Genomic DNA, 24091 nt, shown 5'->3' with positions numbered 1-24091 from the left:
TATAAAAATGTAAAGTAAAAAATGTAAAGTATACATATGTGTATAACGTTAAAGGAAGCCGAGCAACAGATGATTTATAAAATATCTCAAGAAAATTTCAAGCGATCTAACTAAGTTAGCAAACAAAGTTAGCGAAATCCAAGAAGTAACCGAAAATCCTGAACATAGTAGAATTAACAATTCCGCTGTGGGCGTCGCTCATCGCGCTATCTTCTGCCAAGTAAATCTGCCCAAACCACGCAGAAATGTCAGCAGCTGTTCCCAAACCTAAAAGTCATAATCCTACGGTCGCGTGTTCTGGGAAAGATGCCTGGCAAAGAGGTGTATTGTCTGCGTGGTTGCTTGCTGTTGTACCGAACGTCTCGGTTGCGGTGACAGTAGACCAATGTCTGCTCCGAGATAAATCGCGCGGGAATTGAAGCTCGAGATTCGTCTCGCGTCTGGCGATAGTACGCGGCCTGAAGCGCGACAACGAGAAAGAATGAAAGGAAGAAAGAGAAAAAGAAGGTAAGAAATAGAGAGAAAGTGTAAAAGTGCGGAGAAGAGGACGAAGTGCGCGCAAGAATAGAAGGGAATGGCTAGAGAGAAACGGATGAGAAACGATGGAAATGTACATAGGGTGTCTCGACAAAAGTCAAACGCTCGAATATTTCGTTAGCCTTTAATAGTGTTGGAAAATTTATAAAATATGATTTTAATAAAAGAATGAAACTGGCGATACTACCAAATTTCTCGAAATGAATTTTGTAACACAATTAAGCTTTCTAGAAATAGATTTCTTTCGTCAGGAATGAATTTTCACTAACAAATTTTATTTGTTTAAACAAATTTGTTTTAGCGTCTGTAGATATTTTGAGCAAAATCAATATCGTTTTTCTCATTAAGTTTGAGACATAATTGTATACGCCTATTTATATTTACTACATCATTTTAATATAATTATCTATGTATAGCATATATTTTTAGGCGCACAATACAGGCCAATGATTCAAGTGCAAAGTTCATTGGCATTTCACGTATCGGTTTTTCTGCTGCATGTGACACGTATTAAAATGTATTCAAGCGTGGCCTTGAATATCGAAAGGCTACCGATCAAATTTCAATACAGTGCCAGGATACTCTATGAACTTTCTATTGCCTATGTTCATAAATGCTGAAAATAGCGTTCATCGAGGATACATTATCTAAAACGAGTACTTACGAACTGCGCTGTTTCTGAAATTATTACTGGCATAACAGTGCAAGCTCTAATTGGTCGATTCATCATGTCTTCCGGAACGTTATGTTGCCGCCGTTAAATGTGTGTACCCAGTTACGTTTATGAACATATTACACGTGTTTGCAAAGACTAATTAAAGCTTAAGTTGCTTAATTTAAAATCTATAATATAACATAGTGAAATAAAAAGAAAATTTAATTGTCAAAAGAATAAACTGCTACTTGAAATTTAATTACCTTCGTAACATTCATAGCCATCTCATAGAGTATTATAACTCTTCTCATAGTATATGTCATAGTATTATAACTCTTCGCCTAAAAGCATTTGAAATTTGTATTTTAATCGGTATAAAATACAAGAAGGAAAGAAATTTATGGTTTGCTGCATAAAAGGTATCCATGATATTGAAAAACTGAAAAATAGAGATACTCGTAGATAATTATGCCAACTAACCACTTTGAATCGCATATAACGATATAATAATCTCGAATAAATTGGAAGATAAAGATCGTCGTATTTAAAATTCTTGGAGAAATATCAGTCCAAAAAAAAAAAAAAAAGAAAAAAGTAGTTCTAATGAATAAATCATAAACAGTGGGGGGTTCCTTCGAAATTTAACCTAAAAGCGGTTTACGTCTTAAGTATTTTCCAATAGAGTTAAAAATAAAGGAGATATCGAAGAACTCGAGTTATGGTGCAAGACACCCTATATAGGAAAAAAGGCGGGAAATACTCTTGGGAGCCCCACGGCAGATTTATACCGCTCCTGGCTGGTTGGCTGGCTGGCTGGCAAGTCTGTGCACCCTATATACATACCTCTACTCTACATCCACCCCTAGCCGCGGGGTAACCCCCTAACCAAAGGATCCTGCAGGATATTATACGATATGCACCGAAAGTTGATAGATGGCTATTACGTTCCGCTAAGACGAGCATGCTACGTTCTGCTGCTCTTTCTCTGTCTATCACCTCCTTTTTCCTTTCTTTCTCTCTTCCTTACCCTCGTGCCGATCCTTCGGCTGTATTCGAGCTCACGAATGTGATTTTTCGGTGGAAAGATTCCCTTGGCCCTCGTTCATCGTCTGACTCGTGCAAACGACTGAACCGTGTCTGTGACTTTTTACTCCTTACCGCCATATACCTCGCGAGATTTTTGAGTAGTAAAAACGATTCGAGAGAAATATTAACAGAGGGAGGATTTCTGACCGATCGACCGCTTTATTGTACGTACTCGATGGTAGAATTTTATTAAGTTTATCGAATGGCTTCGTATTCGATTCTAAGTTAAAGATTTATCTCAGTTTTAGAGCGATTATAGTTTTCAATATAATATATGTATATATAGTAATAATAAATAATAATTATTTTTTAGTTATATGTGGATATGTGCAGAATTTGATAATTAAGAATATGGAGAATAATTAATAGCCAGTTTAGTGAAATTGTTGGTGAAAGTGGATTTTGCACGTGAAACATATTTCTCGTGAAATCTTGTCTGATCGTGCATTTATATATGCAATTCAATTATCGTACGTTGATAAAGTTACCAGTGAAAATAGAAAGAAACCATTGTGTTCTATTGTTCCGTAATATGATTATTCTGATTGTCCTTGACATCTTTCTAGTGTTTCTGTACCGATTTATCAATAGCGTTTATTACGTATATTTTGTTGTATATAATCTTCTAATGTTTGAACAAGTATGTAAAAGGTGAAATAGTTTTTCAAGTAATATTTGTTACTTGCTTGTAATGACTTTATCTTTGGGAACTTCCTCGGAAAACTAGAAAGGCAAAAAGGAAAAATAGAAAGATTCTAATAGACCTAATAGTTTTTAAAACTCTGTTGATGAAATAATTTTAACCTTCCTGAATTTATTCACGACTCCTGCAGATAAATCAAAGGTGGTTAACCCTTCAAGCCGGGTTGACGGGCACGCGTACGTCAGAGTAACCATGTTGGTTGTAGCGCGGTGATCCGACGTTCAAGCGTACGTTTTCTAAGTTACATTGGCCTTTTTCGTTTTATTTTTTTTCGCGGTATATTACATGAATCGTATGTATCCTTATGTAAGATCAGTAAATTATATTTATCAGACAATGCAACGTGTTACTGATAATTTTGTTATAGAAAATAGAACATAAATGATAGTTTATTATTTCTACCTAAATGGCGTTACGAGAACCACCGAGATTTTTATCACGCAGCGAGTTGCTATGCGATGTAAAAGGTATTGATAGCAATCTATTATATCAAACTTTTGTGGAAAATAATGCGAAAAAATATTGATTACGCATAGAACGAAACTTTCATATTTGTATTACATTGAATTTGAGCAGAATGATAAGCTATTGTCACCTGTCAGAAAAATGGGAATGCGTTTCAATTGATTTCTCGTACAAAGGGACGAAAATCCTATTTTCTGGAAATTCAGGCGTGCAAAGAGAATTTTGTACGGTTATCGATACACTTTTTTTTTTTTTTTTTTAAATAATAACGCAGCGATAGTTGAGGAGATTAATAGATACGCACAACAGTTCTATAGAAAGTCATGTACTGAAACCACGATCGCGTCTACGAAATAAGGAACCAATGACCGTCGAGCAAATGTATTTTTATCTGGCATTACTTTCGTTTACTGGAATTCTACGGAAATCTACGATCGAAAATTATTTGAACAGAGACAGTTTCATAGAAACGACAATATTTCCTCAAATCATGTGGCAAAATTTCGTTTCTCGTTTACCTGAGGATAGTAACCTTGAAATAGTAGCCTTCGTAAACTATCTTTTGTTAAATGTACCTTCGCAATTTGAAAATTACCGCAGTAGCTTCGTGATATACAATTTTAAACAAGTTCCAATAAAAGTAACGAAATTACAGACTTGAGGAATAAAGAATTACGTTCATCGAGAAAACTTTAATTTATTATAAAATACTAGGTTGCGGACGAAGAAACAATGGGTTGGTTTATGCTTCGAATGAAAATTTTTTTTTATAATTAGGCAGATTCACACACTTCAACGATATTTATCCATATTAAATATTCAATACTAACGCGTTCAACCTTTCACGAAAATCGGTATTCTTCAGACGAATTTGTACAATGCAAAATGCTGTTCGTGGGATCACGCAATAACGGAAAACGCATTATCGTAATACGTTTTGTTGGACGAGACGCGAGTAACGGAAATGAGGACTTATGTCCAGCCGCTGTCTTCCGTTCAGCATAATTTTTTCCCATGCCGCCGTGCCGCGGGGAAATTTGCTTTATAACGTACGTGCGCCACCGAAAGAGATAAAGTAGTATTCACCGGAGGAAAAGTACGAGTCGAACTGGCTTTAGAATTAATTACAACTCCGGAAGTTTATGCATTTACAAGAAATTTAGAGACACGAAAATGTAAATGTGCAGAAATATAGGAAATATCCAAAATAAAATTTTCGTTATAATATTTACAGGGTGAGATAATAAGTTTTCATTTTAATTCCATTTCTCTAGATATATTTATAAAACTATAAATTTTCATGAACATTCGCAGTCTCCTTATAAGCAATAAAACGCACCGACTATTTTCTCTCTGTGGTTTCTTCTTTAAAATTGTTTACAGGATTCGATGAGAATTTCCGGTGAAAATGTAGAAAGTAATGCATAGACAGTACGTAATTTAAGATGGTAATTTATAATCATTCAAAACTACACGATATAATAATTTGTATATGCAATTTTAACTTGTGGAATTGTTTCGTGCAGTCGTTCATTTATCATTTATATTTCTCGAAATTGCGATGGAATTGTATTTCGAAAGCTATTTAGAACAACACACAAGTTTGTTGTTTTCTTAGTACATTACATGCAAATCCCCCGGAAACGTGACGACAACATGTAATGTCACCCTGGTATTACATGAAAACGATGAGAAACAGATATTTGTTTTATCCTGTTGATATACTGGTCAAAGAATTGGTGTTTCCAAAAATGTAAAGTTCTCAATTGGAAAATACGACGTTTGAATTACAAAAAAATGACAATTCGTTTCTATCTTCGTGCAATGTTGAAACGTTCGAAAGAGAAATATCGAACGCTATTAGCTCGTGTTACGTTAACTAAATAAAATCTTCACTTAAGTTTGTCTCTTTCAATCTAAAATTTTTCGTGGCGAAATCTTTAGTAATCAAACTTTGAACATGTCTGACGCATAAGATTCAGCATCGCGCAAAATTGAACTAACTCTCAACGATTACCCGAGAGATTTAATAAAAGTAATTAAAATTGCGAAAATTGCTTCATTTACAGACTACTACCTTACGTGTAACACATAGGATTAAAGCAAATTAGTCTCTGCGTTTACCTTGAATGAAAGGTATTACCTTAAATACCATTACCGATTAGTAATTAATGTTTGCCTATTGCAGTTCTTTACAATTAAAAATATTCCAATTAACGAATATCCAGATGAACTGTAAAATTCACCGCAGACTTTAACGATGAAATGAAAAATAGGAAGATAAGGAAATTGAAATCAGAGATTAATTACACCAAAAGCAATCGAATGATTCAAGTAACTGTAAAATAAAAACACATGAAATCTGTCATACCTTGATAATTTTAATATTTTAATATTTCCTATAAATTACAAACTTTGAACTGCATGTGTTTATTAATATAGTTATCCATACTTGTCCTATTCAAACACGCTACGCAATGTAACAAAATATTTTTTACTAGCTTGTAAATGTAATATAAATGTAACATAATATCCTTCAGTAATTATCACATCGTTTCTCGATTTTCAATAAATATAACAATTCTTTCGAGACTTTCGAACTCAGAACTGCATTCCACATTGGTCGACCCCAAGGAAATCGTTCGGGCGATGATTCAGCGAATGCAAACATTTAAATGGATCGCATCTCGACGATAGATATGGCAGGAGAGCAACATGGCTTACCGTGGGATTATAACAACGGGGTCTTGATCCGGGCGAACCAACTAGCATTAATACAATTAGCAGAGCTTCCCTAAGTACCGTAACGCGGTGCACGGTCGGCCTGACCCTTGGACTTGGCCCAAATATTCGCTACTTCGGGGCCAAACCACCGCTAACTGTCCACGAATTCTATTACCGAATCTCTGTTCCGATATGCTGCCCCTGTGCCTCGAATATTTTATCAAATTTGACAGAAATGCTAGTGGATGACGAAAAGTAGGATGATCGTGAAACTGAGATAGGAGAGACGGAATTTGCATATGTAGGATAACGAAGGAACAACATATTTGAGAAAAATAGACGTAAAGCGAAGTAGAAGAAGAATGTAAATTATTATTCGACAAATCGATCTAATAGAGTTCGTTGTATGAAATGTTTTCTTCTTTTGTTCGAATGGTACGAATTTAAATCTTATTACGGTCCATGTTGTGTATGTGCAACATTATAGCGTAACAGATTGTCACCTGACTAAACAATATACGTTTCTTTTTGGTAAAATTAATTTGAAGTTTATCGGTAATTCGCAACAAATTTTTGTCCAATAGATCGAACGACATTTGCTTCTAAAACCATTAACAGTTTCACTTACGATAACAATTTATGAGATACGTAGGTTTCCAGTATTTTAATACTCGCATACATTATATCTCATAATGCAAAGCAATCTTGTTTTTATGCTTTTGATATACGAGTTACACGATTCATATATGCATAATATTAGAGTACCAACAGTTTCTATGATGCTAGAAATAAAATGGAAGCAATTTAACTCGCGAGAGTAGTAGCAACCGAAGTACATAAAACTATTTCGTTTTAATATCCACCTACCCTCACAGAACCATACGACTACGTACTTATCTTTCGCTACACTGTATTATGCGATTAAAACAATAAATTACTAAAACACTTTCGAGAAAGGTAATAAAACTATCCACCACGCAGTACAAACATATCTGTTATTATACACATGTATATATATATATATATATATATATATAGAAAGAGAGAGATAATAAGTAAGTATATGATATTAAGTATGGAATATATTCTTCAATTAAAACAAGGATATGTTTTTGCTGTTCATTAAAATATACAATATACTACGTATGAACATGAAATTTATCGATCAAAGCACTAAATGAACACTAATAAAATTGTCACGCTTTTACTATGAGATACAATGTTCGCAATCTGATTTAGATATACAAACCTTCTCAAGCTTACCCTTGTTTTTCATTTCTAAATTTACTATTTTCCAAATAAATTTTTACAAATTTAGTACGACTGACAAAGAGTTTAATTAAAGTCATAAGAAAACGCAGGAGAGAAGAGTAGGAAATGCAAATTCATTGCGAAAAGTATACCGAAGAACTCTCAACTCTATTTTAAACAAACGATTGACAAAACATAAAGCACAAATCGACATTGCACGTTTATGTAAACCATACCGCAGATAAACAATGTACCACTAATTATAATCTAAATGGAAAGCTGAACCATTCAAACGGACATTTCATATGCTACAACCTACCTACAAGCATACCATAATGGTTACACCGGTACGTTGCAAACAGATCTATTAGGGACGTAATTGAAATTTGGTGAAAGCGAATTATGAAAAGCCGTTAACGTTACAATTGGAACGCTACTGTTCCTTTGCCGTTATAGGGACACACTTATAAGGGTTTCATCGATGACAAGACACCGATATCTTTGGTACCCAGGTGGCCATTCGTTTACGGTTTAGAACGAAGCCGATCAGCTTCAAAGGCAATTCCAACGCGGCTCGATTGGCCGACACCCCCGGGTTAGAGAGCATCAAACGATCCTGCGGATGGCCGGCCAGCTCGTTCGCGTTTCAAATCTACACGTTCCAGGACAAAGTGGACAATGAGTCTGTGTAGAATCGGCGGGGACGACGACGTCGCCACGCTCCAAATCAATTTCGCACTAGGACGCTCAGCTTGGATATCGGCTGCCCCTACCATTTTATCATAACCGAAAGATGATTGCTAGTTAGTTTCAATCTCCTCTATCGATTTTAGAGTGTCTATTGTTTTTAATGGCTGAATTTATCGCAGATTACTGATCTTATTAATCAAATTACTACGAGTCAATCAACAGAAAATATAAATAGCTCAATTAAAATAATGAAGATAGTTATGTGATAGGATAATAATAATTAGAATTAATTAATCTGTTAATTAACGAAGCCAAGGGTGAGATTGACGTTGATTAATCAAAATCTGCGATTTGATTTCTCGATATAGAAAATCTCTGTAACGAATTTTTATCTGATTGCGAATTCATGTCTGCAATATTGTATACATATAGAAATTACGCGTTAATAAAGTGATCAATGGACTATTTAAACCGTTTAACAAATCTTTGCGTGGCAATCATGCGTGAGAATAAACTAGGAAAAAAGAAATTAATTTTTTACACTGAAAAATATAATTACTATATCTCTCAAAATTCATTTTCCTTAAAAGCAATCAATTTGTTAATTTCGCAAAAGTCATATCCCACAATTAATTGCAAAGCGATTTGCTTTACCGGTTAATCAAATTATTTACGGTTTCCTTTTAACATTCGATCAACCAATGAAACTCCATCCATCTAATTAAAAGTAATTACTTTATATAAAAGTTATAGAGTATTGGAAAACTGTAATTAAATATTTGAAAAAATGATACAGCGCTATACGGAATATCTTTCGCCTCACGCGCCAATCTGTTGTGTGGCGTATCGATGCGTGTTATCAAAAGCATCAGGGATGTAATATCCACGTGGAAGCTTCCTGTTCACGATCGACGCGATAAGAAAGGACATGTAACCCCGTGTCGTACGTGCATGACTTCCAAAGACGAGAAATAGGGATGTCTCGATGAAGGAACGAGATTAGTATCTCCGCCGTGACATCGAAACGTTACTTCGTGGACCACACACTACCAACGATTTCCACCAGCGCCGAATTCAATAGCAAGCGTGATGCCGCGTTTCCGGCACGTACGAGTCTGAGTATTGTGTTGATCATTCGACGTTTCTGATACGCCAGAGATATCGCGAACAAAATGACATCGATTCCTGATATTCCACAACGTGCTCTACTTTTCGATACTCGGCCTGTTATAGCCAAATAAATGTTTGCCAGTAAAACGTACGAGTTTTTGGTGTTTTACTACGATTTTGTTGGAAATTGTGTTATTAAGATCTATCGAACAGTCTTTCTCCGAACTCAAAGGCAGTTTCTAAAGAAGTTAGATAATAATTCTTGTTTGAAAAGGAAAGAGAAGTTACGCGATTCGCAGCAACATAATTCTAGTTTGGTCATCGTATATAAGTTTCTGTTACTTTCCCGTTCTTTAGCTATCAATCGAATTATAAAGTTTAGAAACCAAGTTTTCTATTAAAGATATATGTCCGATGATGGTAGAATTTTTCTAACAAGGAACGAAGTATTATATATTTAATGTTCGGACAAATATGCATAATTCTGTACTTCAAAGCCACTACTGACTTAGTTCTGGTTAAAAGTCTCGTTTTCTTCTCTGTCGCGTACATTCTTTATAGCAGAAAGGTAGAGTAGTTTTCGATTTTTGCGTACAAATAAATGCAACATCGTTGATAAACGTATTTCACCAGACTATAATTTTCTGATTGTTTCCTTTTGTCAAAAGTAATTGATTTTTATACGAAGAATATACGAATATGGTTGTTTCTCTATTTTGTTGGTGGATAAAAAAAAAGCCTTCGATCAGTCTGACTCTTAAATACGAAATTATCGACAAACATTATCCATCAATTTGACCGATATATGAAGTTCATACTTACTAAGACGAGACAGTTTGTAAGCATCTGCGGTATTAATTACGTCTACGAAAGCTTGCAACTCAAACTTCCGAGTCGTGGTATTCTGGTTATGGTTGAACATCGCAAATTTGAAGGCTGACTGAACTTCGTCGGTGCCTTGCTCGAAAATTGCACCTGCAATCAGAAAACATATATATCGATTACTTTAGTTACTTTATCAACTAACGACACGATCGATGTAAATATATTAATATTCATAAAAGAATGCACGCACGCACTTGACGTTGCTCTGTAACCATTTAAAAAAGTACAAAACAAATTTCTTAAGAATATAACACACGTATCATATACACACATCGCAACATCAAGTGTGGCGTATTTTAATAAAATTGCAATAAAATTTGTAAATAAAATTTCTCTACATGTTGTCACTTAACGACTTGTTTTATAGGATTATATCGTATTCTAAGTATCGTCAGGTTGTCCGAAAAGTTTCTTTCGTTTCGTAAGGTGATAATGGATGAACAACAATTTCTGTTTTATATCATTTTATTGAATTAGGTATGCTCCACTTCGTTATATTTCTATTATTATGTTCGTGCATAATTCAATAAACTAATATAAAACAAAGAACATTCATCTTCTATTATTTCCTTAGAAAACGAAAGAAACTTTTCGGACAACCTAATATTTCAACAGGTCGAGAATTTCTATAGATTAATCAATACATACTCGTTTGATAAGCTGAACTGAGAATTTATAGGGGAAAATAACGATATAACGAAGAATTGTAGGATTTCCAATGCATATTCTTTATTCGCTTCTCGAAGAAAGATTTTTATTAAATCCTGCTAACAAAACCCAAATCTATACGATTAATTATCATCGTTAATTTTCTTATAAGAACCGTTATTAATATTCAAATATACATATCCAACAACGATGTTATAAATAAATTTACATTTAGTAAAAAGTAATGTGACAAAGTATTCCACTAAAAAACTACCCTTAATTTCGCGTCTATGAATAAAGTGAAAATGTTTAGAAAAGGTGCGGTATCACCTTTCACAGGTTCGCAGAAAATTTGATTATCCAGTTTATTGATGAAATACGGTATAATAATCCGACAGTGGTAACCTGTATTGGATATATGATAGCATAGAATTTCGTTTGCTAGTGGCTAACATATGGTACAGTGGTAGAAGCCAACGTCTGTTCAGCCACTGCTGGTCCACGACCCTCGTGTAATTACGTCGATCCATTCGCCGTTAATAGTCGGTAATACGTACCGATATTAATGCTACCGCCTGTCCAACGGTTTACCCTAAACTATCTATACAATCGATATTCCCTTCGATCACTGATTACAATATCTCTTAATAAGATAATAGATAAGTTTAATGATTTCACTTATGTAGGGGCATGGTGAAGCAAATATATTCGAGTGATCCAAGCTTCGATATTTTAAAATTCAGTCTTGAACTTTCCACGGAATAATCAAACTGGTTGTATGTTATGAGACGCCATGATCTTAAGTTTAGAAAGAATAATATCAAAAACGTGAGAATGATACGAATAATCCTGTATGTGTAGCGTTATTTGAGTCAACGAGAAAGTATGCCAGAATTAATAAAATAAAAAAAAGGTAAAGTAATATACACACGCCACTGAATCATGATAATTGTAACTGAGAATACTAACGTTAATAGCATCAACTTTTTACTTTTCGATGAGTAGAAGTTATACGCTCGTAAAAAATTATAGCTGTCACGCTGTCGACGTATATACTCGATATATTTCACTCTTTATATCGCGCCACTAATAACAAGCCGAATAGTTTATTTTCAAACGTAAATCGCACAAAAATTGTTCACGATCGAACTACTTTTAACTTGGCTCAAATATCCTGCTGACTGAAGGAACTCTATCTTACCCAACTCTCTCGTCTATCTTTATTTTCCAATTTCTTCGATCAATTTAAAACACTATAGTTTGCCCAAAAGATAAAAAATGCAGATTTCTCAACGAGCATCGCGTCCCGATTATCGCGGGTCGATGATATCCGGTCGTTTCAGTTGGCAAACATCGAGCTTCCAAGCGATTTGTCACGACAGGCATTGATTTTTCGGTAAACAAAAGTTAAACAAGTTCGGCGCACGTTCCCCTAGTATTTTTTCTGCTCTCTTATTTTTTCGATACCGTGTACGGTTAAACGAACGTTATGTTCATCAAAGGCGGCTCCATACAGCCCGGCAAAATATTCTTTCCAACTTTTAGACAGAGAAAAAGAGTTTGGAAAAATTTGGCCAAAGCAAAGAAACGCAGCGTGTGTGTTTTTCCCAGCTTGGTGAACAAACATAAGCAACGAGACGTTACATCGGAATGATTTTCTTTACGACTTTCAAAGTCGCCACGCTAAATTTGACTTTTTTCCAAGTGCTTCTCTTCTCCATCGCGAAATGAGAGAACTTCTCGCATGCTCTCTCCCTACGCCATCGTGCACACCGTAACCTTACGTAATATCGTTTCACGGATTTTTCTTATTTCGCCTTCCTCGCGTTTCTTTCGCACCGCGGCGCGCCTCCGCTACCAACGCTATTTCTACTTTACGCAATTTCTTCTTGTCGTTGCAAATCCGGCGAATCCTTAAAGAATCGCGTATCACCGTGAAACGAATCTCACGAGCTCCATTAAATCAGCCAACAAATGCTGTTCTACGCCCAGGGAATACTCGAAGCACCGAATATTCGAAAATTCTATTCGTTTCTCGTATACCTTACAAATATCTTTATTTATTTCGTTTGAAGTTTCTATTTACAATAGTAGCGCAAAAATTAAGGAGCTGCGTTGCATACGTAGTAGAGCACTTACTGACGTTAATCGAATGCTTTTATCTTTCACTATTTATTTCATCATGATAAATAATTTTTTAATTATTTTATACGTGTCTCACGGTACAAGATACCAATTAAGATAAAATTTATTTGATTCTTCCAATAAATGCAGAAAATAGGTATCTTGATGCTTGTGTCGGTGTACGTGGTGCACTGTAAACTAAGAGCTTGAATCACTCGAATCTCATTTCTTATTGCGATTAGTGTATTATCAGAATTTTCAAATTTTCAAAATACTTGAATACATTTAATAAAAATGCTGTTTTGCACATACGTTTGTTCGAAAATTAATTTTTCTGCTTACTTTTCGTATATCGTGACGAAATTTTCATAAACGTTAGACGATGCTTCGATACTTCTTTACAACACGGTATTTAGTATAGCGGATGCTTCTTGACGAGACGAGAGCCCACGTGATGTACAGACGTATCTGATCGATAAATTTTAGGAGAGAAGCGGATGTCGAGACGTTTGCACCTAGATATACATATGTCTGGAGTTTGAGAAGGTCAGGGTAGCTATGATTTTGGTAATTTATGGCTTTATGATAAATTGGCATATTCGAACATTCAGCGAGTTATCTCTACTGCCTATCTTATGCTATCTGATCTCCCCCCCCCCTGAAAACTAAACTTATAAATGACTGATGCATTTCATCCTACATGGCTTGGTCTTTCTATGGGAGTAAAGCATTTCTTTTCTTTTTTTTTTTTTTTTAATATTTCATATTTCATATATTTTAAGTACGATATTAACATTAAATAGAAATAAAAATCTTCAAATAGAAATGTGATAATTTCTTCCAGAATTCTGCTCATATTTTTCAATATTTCTTTAAAAAAAATCATCTTCAAATTTTCTGAACTAATTATCGCAGCAATCAGGGTCAAGCTTTTCAACTCTTGCAGAAACGTTATTTTCAGACCGGTACATCGAAGGTTACTGGAACTCCTGTTCTCAAACTAAACAAGCATTATGTGGTGTTCTAATTGAGCAGTCGAGCGAGATGACACGAAAAAAGCAACAACATATCGATTTTTCTAAAATCTAGCGTAGCAAATTGTTTCAAATCGACGTAGAAACAAGGTCGATTATACTTTCAACAGGTGTTCGCAACAATCTCCGCGTTGTTTTTGTTCCTAGCGGCGAAAGAACTTGAATATTTCGTGGCAATGTGTAAATCGTAAGAACAAGCTTGCGAAGAAAGCGTTCCTTACTTTCTTTGTGCGAAGGTATGCAGGCGAACAGAATGAAAGAACTTCTTGCTTGCTCGTCCGTCTTTTCTACTTGCGATATCAATGCGACACGCTTCTCTCTGTTCTCTTATCGGAGCACCGCTGTTTCTGCCTTTTCAGATACGCCGCTTCGGGGAACTTCGTAAAACCATATCAGAAGAAACGAGATTATTATTCAGCCGGAGGTTACCAAACGTAGCCGATCGAAAGATAACGCGAATGCATCTCTATCATTTGTATGTATTGTACAACATTCTTGCAATTTTGTTAAAATTAGGTTTTCTAGAAAATTAAAGATTTAATTTCATATTAAGAGAGAGAAAACTAGAGACACGATTTCAAGAAATATTTATTACAGCATCTATCTTCTTAATTTTTATAGTAACTACGGTAAATAAAAAACGTTATGCTTATTGCTGTTCCTAAATTATATTTTAAATTGCTTCTTTTCCAATGACTAACATTTTTACGCGGTATCATTTTTAATTAATTAAATTATTTTTCAGTATCCGGCGTTAGTGACAATTTCATTTTTTTATTAAGTTTCCCATATTTTATCAACTGGTACGTTGCTTGCAATTTCCTTTTCGATTCGTTTCTGTACAAAATTGGAAAAACATACTTCGAGAAATATTTATCACAGGATTTCAATCTTTTAAGTGTTTTAATAATCGAACAAAGCATTTTCTTTCATTATCGTTCCTCAATTATACTTTAATTAGAGTATCTTTCAATAACAAATTTTCTTATCAACATTTTACTTTTTTAATCAGATTATTTTTATATAATAACAAGTATTTACGCATAGTCATTTTATTTTTACTTAATTTAATCGTAATTCAATGCTTGGAGTTTTTGTATGGCAATTTTATCTGTATATTATAACTCCTATACCCATCAACGGATTCATTGTTCGTAATACGATATCAAATAGTTAATAACTATTTATTTATGGTTAAAGATTACTGAAAGATTAATGAAAAAAGAGTGATAGATTACAAAGTTAGAAAGTAGAAAGTTTTGCGAGTAGATAGTAACACACATGTATGCGAACGATGAAATTTATACAAGCAGAGGCGTAAACATTGTTTAATATCTTAAGACGTTGGTGCTTGTTCGTGAAACAAGATTCTAATAGTGTAATTGCCAAAAGTTTGATGAACTGCGTCCATAAAGTTGCGCACAGGCAATCAACCATTCATGATCTAATGTGTTTCAGATTTTGTCAATGTGCGAAGCTGTGACAACTTTTGGTCGATCACTGTCGTCAAATAATAGTATACAGAGTTCATCCAATATTTTTCATCGTTTGTTTTTTAAACTATTGCAAATATCAAAAATTATTTTACATGTATCCACTGGTTATAAGAGACTTGCAGTGGATTACACTTTAATATTGAAAATGAAATCAAAACCTTTATTGCTTTTCATTCTAAATTTGTTCATGTATGATTGATACGCGATAACATATCGGATTTGCCAATTTTTCTCATGAAATCCAAGAACAATAGAAGAAAATATGATAAATATTAGTATCTCGAATAACCATAAAAATTGATTTCCTCTTCCATACACACAGCCACTCAAAAATTTTAGGCTCGTTATCGTTATATATAAGCTTCAAAAGTGGAGAATGTTAAGTGATCGTTAAAATGTATAAAGAAATATGTTTGAACCTGAAACTTTGTATGACAAAGAATGTACGACAAAGAAAAAAAAGTTAATGTATATTAACAAGTTTATTGAAAAATCCATGTAATTCAAAGTTCACGTAAAAAATTAATGTTCTATTAAAAGTAAGAGATGTCGTGAGATATTTTAGAAGCAGTGTACGTTGCCGTAAAAACGGTTCAAATCAGAATTGCAAGCTGCAAGTATAAAAATACAAAGAATTAAAAATTCGAATCACAGAGGTTAAGACCGAAGGTTTCCAGTGCGCTTAACTTAAGCCCGAATTCACCCTCTCCAACTTTACCCTTTCAATCCTCCTTAAAGTAACCATACCCTAAAGTAACCCCTTCAACTCCTCTTCTATTCATCCCTCGTATAATAACATTTCCCACATCATATTCACCTTCGACTTATCCTAAATCAAACACAGGCGAATCCAAGATAAAGCAATCGAGCCAACGATCAACCCTCTTAATATCTACCAACCCTGTAAATTCGAAACGTTCGAAACGACGAATATCCATCTTGACAGATTCACGAGTTTATAGATGGCCGTTCGCTGAAACTTTCTAGAAACTAATAGGTGAAAAGTATGTATCGAGTACAATAGCACCTTTAAATACCAATCTGGGTGGCCGTGTTTATCTCAGGGAGCGTTGACAGGTGGGGCGCCGCCGCGCGTCTATTGATTGGTGCCCAGCCTCCCCACCATGCACTCACACTCACATCGATTCCCCTTTTCTCCCCTGTCGAGCCACCCTGTTCTTTCAACCTTCCTCAACCTTCTTCCTTCCACGCTTCCCAATTTTCCAGCCGCGTGTCATTCCTTTTCTCCTTTTCCTCTTCGCGCGTCCTTCATATTTTTCTTTCGACCGCGAACCTCGTTTTTCGGCGTTGCGCCTCTCGTCGACATCGGTATTCGCCTGGAACCGCCGCTTTTACGCTTCTTGCATCCCCCAGTCTCTGTCCGTCCTTCTCTTCCTCGTACTCGCTTCGTTTCCAAACGTCGTTCCTCTCCTATCCACCGACGTCGAACGACCAATTTTTTCGCTCATTTGTTACCAGTTCCAAGTATATTCAGAATTTCTACTTCAGAGAGTCAGACACATTGTCAGTTTCGAGCTTTTCCTTCGACGAACATTTGCAAGTTTGATCTTGTCTCTGTTCTTTCTTTGCTTTCCACCTCTTTTTCCCTTCGTACACGTGCTTAATCGTTTGTTCGCCCTGTAATTTATTTTAACTCGTCTTTTTGTCCGCGTTCTTCCGTCGCGTTCTTACAAATCGTCCTTGGTCGTTGCTTTGTCCTAGACCGTTCCGACCGAATCAACCGACCTACCCTATCCACCAGGAATTCGTAAAATTCGACGAACCCCTCGCGTGTCCCTTTCTTTCTCGCTCGTCTCTTGATTTCGTTAGCGTCGACGTTCGTTTGCTCCTCTCTTTGTATTAGCTTTTTGCGCCTTGAAACCTTTCTAGCACGCCGCAACGTCGACGATCAATGTCGATTTTCGACGTTGAGTAGTGTTTAACGATGTTGGACAATCAGTGATCGTCGCAAGAAGCATAATGTCAATAGAGTAATAGCAGTAACGGTATCGTTGTACTTGATATCATAAAAATTTTAAGTCAGTCGCGTTTATGTTATAAGATTTCTGTTTATATTGTACATTTTTCATTGATTTTTATTTATGTTGCAAATGGAAGTAACGTTTGTTCCATTTAAATACGTCTGTCATCCTCCAAAACAATGACGAGTAAATAATTTCGTTATATGACTTTATTTAATATTATTTATATTGCTGAATATACTTTGGGATGGTAATTGCTGGTAGATGATGATGGCCATTGTTTGGTCATAAATGATGGAATCAATATATTTAATTGAAATCAGAAATGAAAGGGAAACGATATTATTTTGAAAAATCCCATGAAAATTAATTACATGAATTACATGAATTAATTCGAATATATGTTTTACCTTCACGTCATGAAAGCATTACCAGTAGAAAATTTTCAATCATTCTTCTAATTGTATCTATATACAATTTCCTGTCAATGTTATTATTAGAAGATTTTAGATTTGAAGCCAATGCTATGAATAAAAATGCTAATTTTCTTTACTTTGATAGACAGATCTTTGATCGAAGAATTTCCTGTCAATGTTATTATTAGAAGACTTTAGATTTGAAGCTAATGCTACGAATAAAAATGCTAATTTTCTTTACTTTGATAGACAGATCTTTGATCGAAGAATTTACTCAGGTTTTACTAAATTCTCCGAATTTATATTCGTTTAACGATTCCAAACTTTTCATTTATGTAGTATTTACATATTTAATAGCCTCTGTCGATGAAACATTCAGAGAAACAGAATAGCGAAGCACTGTATTTTCCACTGTTCTCTCTGTTCTTAATCAAAGTCACCCGCTCGAGTCTATTTCAAAGAAATTTACCCAACTCCAAATTAAATTCGATCTAATTGCATAACTAAATTAAATCGAACCATCTGAGAGAAAAATGGTGAAACGACGATAAATCGACGATGTGCTTAACAACGGGGATTTCGAATACGAACGTCTGTACCGATGTGGTATTCATGCCACAAGCTAGCAAACGTTTCAGCTAGCGATTACAAAAGGGACAGCGTGACTTTCGATACAAAACACGTTACGTTTAAGTAATCTAGGAACCGATGGGGATTCAGCTGAATCGACATCGTTGAAGGAAAAGGGAGGCCACGGCTGAAGGTTTGATCGGCGAAGCTTGAAATTATCGGTGCTAGAGAGAGCGAAATGGAGGAAATTTCGAATAATAGCCGTTACAAGCTGAACGACGCCGAACCGATCGACAATGTCGTTATGTTTCGGTTACTGCGATTCGCTTCAGCGTTTTCCATTAACTTTATTCGTTATCTTTTATTATGGTGTCCGCACAGGCGTCGATCGCGTCGATATGGAGTTTATGGCGGTGTGTTCGCGAGCACGCGAAGCGTGTTCGCAAACGAGTATACACAGGATTTCTCGTTAAACATGAAAGTACGAGCACGAGCGGTGAATATAGTGTCCAAATAGTGTTCAACCCGGTGGAAAATTTCCCTGGGATTTCAACGGTACGTAGAAATTACGCGGAATGTTTAAATAAAACGCAATACGTTGCGTCGAATAGAAACAGTTCTAGGGAAGTGGTTTAATATGCGACGCGATAGTGGAAATTAGTGGTCGTTTCATGCAGCGAAATTCGTTCGTCTCGCCGGGCAATACGTCAGGCTTTTGATTCGCTGTGTTTCGTGCGCCGAATTCCGTATCTCGGACCTCGCTAAATGTTACAAAGCTACCGCATTCCGAAAAAAAAAAAAAAAAAAAAATGGATAGAACTTTGGTCAATTTTACGTAATAGATATCTATCGATTAGAGAAACTTTTCGCCATATATTTTACGATGAAACTTATGTAACTGTTAAACGACGTTTTCATAATTTTTTTTAGAACATAGTACTGGCATTTAGAAAAGCAGATGTTTGTGTTTAATTGAGTGGAGTAGATTTTTGCCAAAGTGGAGCGCGACAGGATACGGAGTTGCAGCTGATCGATAGCTTTTGCGAGAGGATCGGAAGTCAGGATGTTGTACGCATCTGGATATAGGTACACGTACATGACTAGAGCTACGGAATTTTGAACGAAGAGATTACAGATATGTTTTCTCAGGTATTATGTTTTGCAAGGTATTACAGAATTCCGCAGTTCCTTGATTTATGGAATATTTACAAATTTCGGTATAAGTGCTACTCTGAAATGTTTAGAATGTCCGATCAGATACTGCGCTATTATTCTCCATTTTCGTTTTATTCTCTTTCATACCAGAGTTAAACCAGAAACCAGAGTTAAACATCCTGTATATACAGCCAAAAAATATATAACTAAAACTACGGTGATAGGTAAACGTTTCGATATCAATTACAAAAATATCCGATATAAAATATACATTTCTATTTCAAAATATGATTACGACTTTCCTATACATTCGAAAAACTTGTGACATTTTCGAGCTTGTACGAAGATAAAGAACATAATAATATATGTTTGTTTATGTACATCTGAAACTGTAACAAATATTTCCGTACATTCCTGTATCAATAAATTTCCCACAAATATACAGGGTGGTTGGTAACTGGTGGTACAAGCGGAAAGGGGGTGATTCTACGCGAAAAAAGGAGTCGAAAATATAGAATAAAAATGTTTCGTTTGAAGCTTTGTTTTCGAGAAAATCGACTTTGAATTTTCGCTCGGTACGCGTGCGGTATGCTATAACGAATCTCACTGTAGATCGTTGTCTCGATGGAAAAATTAAAAAAGAAATTTTTATTCTATATTTTCGACTTCTTTTTTCGCATAGAATCACTCCCTTTCCGCTTGTACCACCAGTTACCAACCACCCTGTATACAACATTCCTCTGAAACATTTTCCTTTTCCCGTGTGTCCAAACACAACTGTGCATATTTTTCGAGGTAGTTAAACGCATACACCGTGTATAATTTCATCGTAAATATCCTAAACGACTTAAAAATTCTCCGAACATTTCTCCACTTCGTTTAACGAGTGTCAAGGGAATAAACTGCCGCGCGTTCAGCACGTCACACAATTCTATGTCTATCGCGTTTGCGATAATCGATTCGTCAGGGGAGTCGAAGGACACCAGAGAGAGCCAGAGATTCATAAGGTTAACGGCGCAATCTCTTTTGCCCGACACCCTGGCTAATCAGCGAGTCGGTTCCATGACAAATCCAATCCGAGGACAATGACCTAACGAGCAAACTCGATTTAAATCCGTGCTCAATATCGTTCGAGAAGTCTACTGACTGGCGGCCGCACGAAGACTATCCGCGAGACGTCTTGTCGCCCGTTGGATCCGATATTGTATCCCTTAAGACGTTCCAAGGATTTAAATTAAGTTCTTGCCCGCAGATATTGAATCTACTTTATGTTAATACCGGGTGATCCTCGCCACCCTCGAAAGCCACCAGGAGAAACTCGAAGACGAACGGCTGAATAATTTTCGAAAGCTTTTTCCTTGGAAGAAAACTGGCGAAGAAGAGGAAGAAGAGGAAGAAGAGGAAGAGGAAGAAGAGGAAGAAGAAGAAGAGGAAGATCCGAGCCGCTGATCCGTTTCTTCGAAAATCAACTGACACTGGCTTGTCCTTTCGTTTGCCACAAGCTTTTTCCTTGGTTATAATTCAATTAAACGATTTAATGAACGGTTTCGTCGCAGTCTCTCGACTGTTTCGATTTATTTGATAGGATCGGGGAAATGTTTAGAAAGAGGATGAACGAGATTTTGTTTGAGAAAGGCAGATTCTTATTAGATGGAGTTCTAAAGCGAGTGGAACGCAAGAATTTTATTTACATTTACAATATGTGAAACTTCTCGATTTACAAGACTCGATATAACGAAATTGTTCATTTATACGTGTAACTCTGTTTGACTATTTATAAAGTTGAGTATTATAGAGTACGTTATTGCACATTCTAGATGAATGACGTGGATATATAATCATATATTTCTTTCGAGTAAAGTTTGATTATTTGTCGGTGTAAACAGGTCTTAATTAATGTTCAGATCAAAATTCATATATAGAAGATTCTCCAGTACTGTTCATTCTGTAATTATCGATAAGAATTCCAGATCTTTGTACCCTTTCATAAATAACGTAGCTCTCTATGAAACGTATATTAGAAAAACGTAAATATTTCTCAACGATATATTTTCTCTTATTTTCTAGAATTTTTATCGTATCTTTTTTAAATTATCGATTCTTTTCGTACAAATATTCTATCGTAACATTCATTGATCCCGAGACGAAGTAACTATTACTTCTATATTTAATTCCGTTTCAATAGCGAATATTTCATTTCGAAACTAATATGCAACCTATCCCTGCTGCATCGCCATTCTCCGAGAGAATCAGCGCTTCGTACGCAAATTGATCGATCTCGAACTTTCGAGTTTCACATTCTCCAACATACAGGCGACTTCAATCACGCACAATATATTGCTTAATCTCGACTTCGTCGCGTTTACGAGCGGGCATTTATACTTCCCTGCAATTTAGGGTAATACCAAGCAATTCCTCGTCCGTCTACCAGCAACCAGTCGTTCAACTTCTCTTGTTGCTCGACAAATTATCGCGCCAAGGCGCCGTTCAATCACTATATCGTATCAAGATAAGTCTACTTACGCTTTATCGAATAATTAGATAACAGGCTTCACGCACGCAAAGTTCCAGCCCAACTTTTCCTTTACTTTCCTTGAAATCACTGCCAATTCGCCCCTAATTACCATATGGACGGGTCGCTGGTAATTTTGTCGAGACATAACTTTCGTAAACTATCAGGCTAGCACAGTCATGTTGGCATATTATGGAATAACAAGTTGCGGTGTATTACCGTACGTGAAATGCTTGCACATAGCGCTACTGTTACTGTTAACTTTAAACAACAAAACTTCATCTACTTGCAGAACTTTTGTTTCGTTTTTCAGCGAATAGTTCGCGAAGTTATTAAGAAACTTTTTAGGTACGAGAGGCACGCCTTACAAACTGATGACTTAATACGGTGTCTTCCGATTGGATTTCTATTATGTATAATGTGTACAAGAACACGTGAATTACCGAACAGTAGACTATACAAATTTTAGCCGAATTTTTCATAATTTTCAATTCACACGTGACGTACGTTCCAATAGAATTACGTGCTCGATAAAACTTAAGAAACGTTCAAGTAAGATGGCAGAGGAAAGACTTTACGATGTATGTGGTAACTTATCATATATGGATCTTAGAGTAAGGACAAGTAATGATGTTTTACTTGGAGTTAAGTTTAGTTTAACAAGCAATATTCAATACAAAAAACTGATTACAATATCGTCGTACGTCTTGTTGTCATACTCGGCTCTCAACTTCCCGATTCATACTCTTCGGCTCCTCCACTTACACTCTCTGACTTCTCGACTCACACTGCTGCTTCTCAACTGTCACACTGCGCTGCCGTCGTTCGACACTAGTTAGTGTCGAGTGATGGTATTTGCTATCGAGTGCCGCCACAGGCCTTTTTTTGCACGATACTACATATAATTGTTCATTTATAATTCTCCTGAATTCATAGTGGTATAACAGTATTCGTATCCTGGTAAATAGGTAGTAATTAACTTCTGCTATTCTTATTACAATTTCAACAATTTGTGCCACGTTAAATAGAAACTTTACACACAATTTGGTAATCGACTAATTTCAAGATATAAGTAGCTAGATAGTAGATATTTATATATTCCTGAAGAACCTGAAGATGTAAAAATTCACTGAATGTACATAAAATGTTAAAAAATATATAAAGTGTTGTATATATTGCATACTATATTCATATATTCTATAATACATAAATATGTAAAATAGATTTAAATCTTCTCTCTCCCCTCTCTCTCTCTCTCTTTCTCGTTATAATATTTAGCAGATTAAAGAAATCTCTACCTAGGTTCCATTTCTTTGGTTGAATTTATAAAAACATCACTTTCTTCGTGCACTGTGATTTCGTTACTCCAACATACTGAATTTAATTGTAATTAAATTCACAATAAGCGGATTTTTCGTATTAAGCGTGGATTTAACTTCAATCTTCTTAAAAACGAAGGAAGATCGGACGAAAAGATTTCTCGGTCAAGAAGCGTGGTTTTCTCTTGATTAAAGCAAAACGGGTCATCGCGGAGCGTTAAGCGCACGCAAGTTAAAGTGGCGAACGTAACACGCGAGGAATTATCTTTCGGCAAAGGAGATTAAACATCGTAATCTGGGGAAGAAAGTCCTCGCTAAGTAAGAGGCGACCAGGCAGGAACATTCTTAATCATGTAAACGGCAGGTTGCCTTAAAAGCTCTTTCGAATAATGGCAATGGTTCCAGTGGACGGAAGATCCTGTCTTTTCTCTCTTTTGTTCAAAGATTTACGAGTGGACAGGGGAACTCGAACGAGTAGAGACTCCGTTAAAAGTGCTCGATTCGATTCTTGCTATAACGTTCCTTCTGTTTCTTTCTATATTGTCCCTGAATCTTCCGGCTGGACGTTTCTCGCTTCAACGACGTTTCGCCACCAGGAATTAGTCCAACTTCCATGTTAACGCATTTCACGTCGCATTTACCACCTACGAAACTCGCTTTTAACAAAATACCCTGGCGACGATAAATTCTTATGGTTCAGCTGAAAATTAGGCTTCGGAAGAATTGCTA

The 24091-nt window shown here is 35.8% G+C and overlaps 1 protein-coding gene across 2 annotated transcripts in view; it reads right to left on the bottom strand.

Moving 5' to 3' along the window:
• LOC126871665 (glutamate receptor 1) overlaps window positions 1-24091 on the bottom strand; it is a 336987-nt gene that overhangs the window by 155102 nt on the left and 157794 nt on the right. For both annotated transcript variants that reach the window (XM_050630705.1, XM_050630714.1), the window contains exon 2: window positions 10044-10196. In XM_050630705.1, the coding sequence (XP_050486662.1) occupies window positions 10044-10196 (153 nt within the window). The remainder of the gene's footprint in view (window positions 1-10043; window positions 10197-24091) is intronic.

This window comes from Bombus huntii, chromosome 1, assembly GCF_024542735.1.
Source record: "Bombus huntii isolate Logan2020A chromosome 1, iyBomHunt1.1, whole genome shotgun sequence".
Taxonomy (NCBI): Eukaryota; Metazoa; Arthropoda; class Insecta; order Hymenoptera; family Apidae; genus Bombus; species Bombus huntii.
The sequence above is the reverse complement of the archived record's forward strand: the minus strand, read 5'-3'. Positions and strand labels throughout refer to the sequence as shown.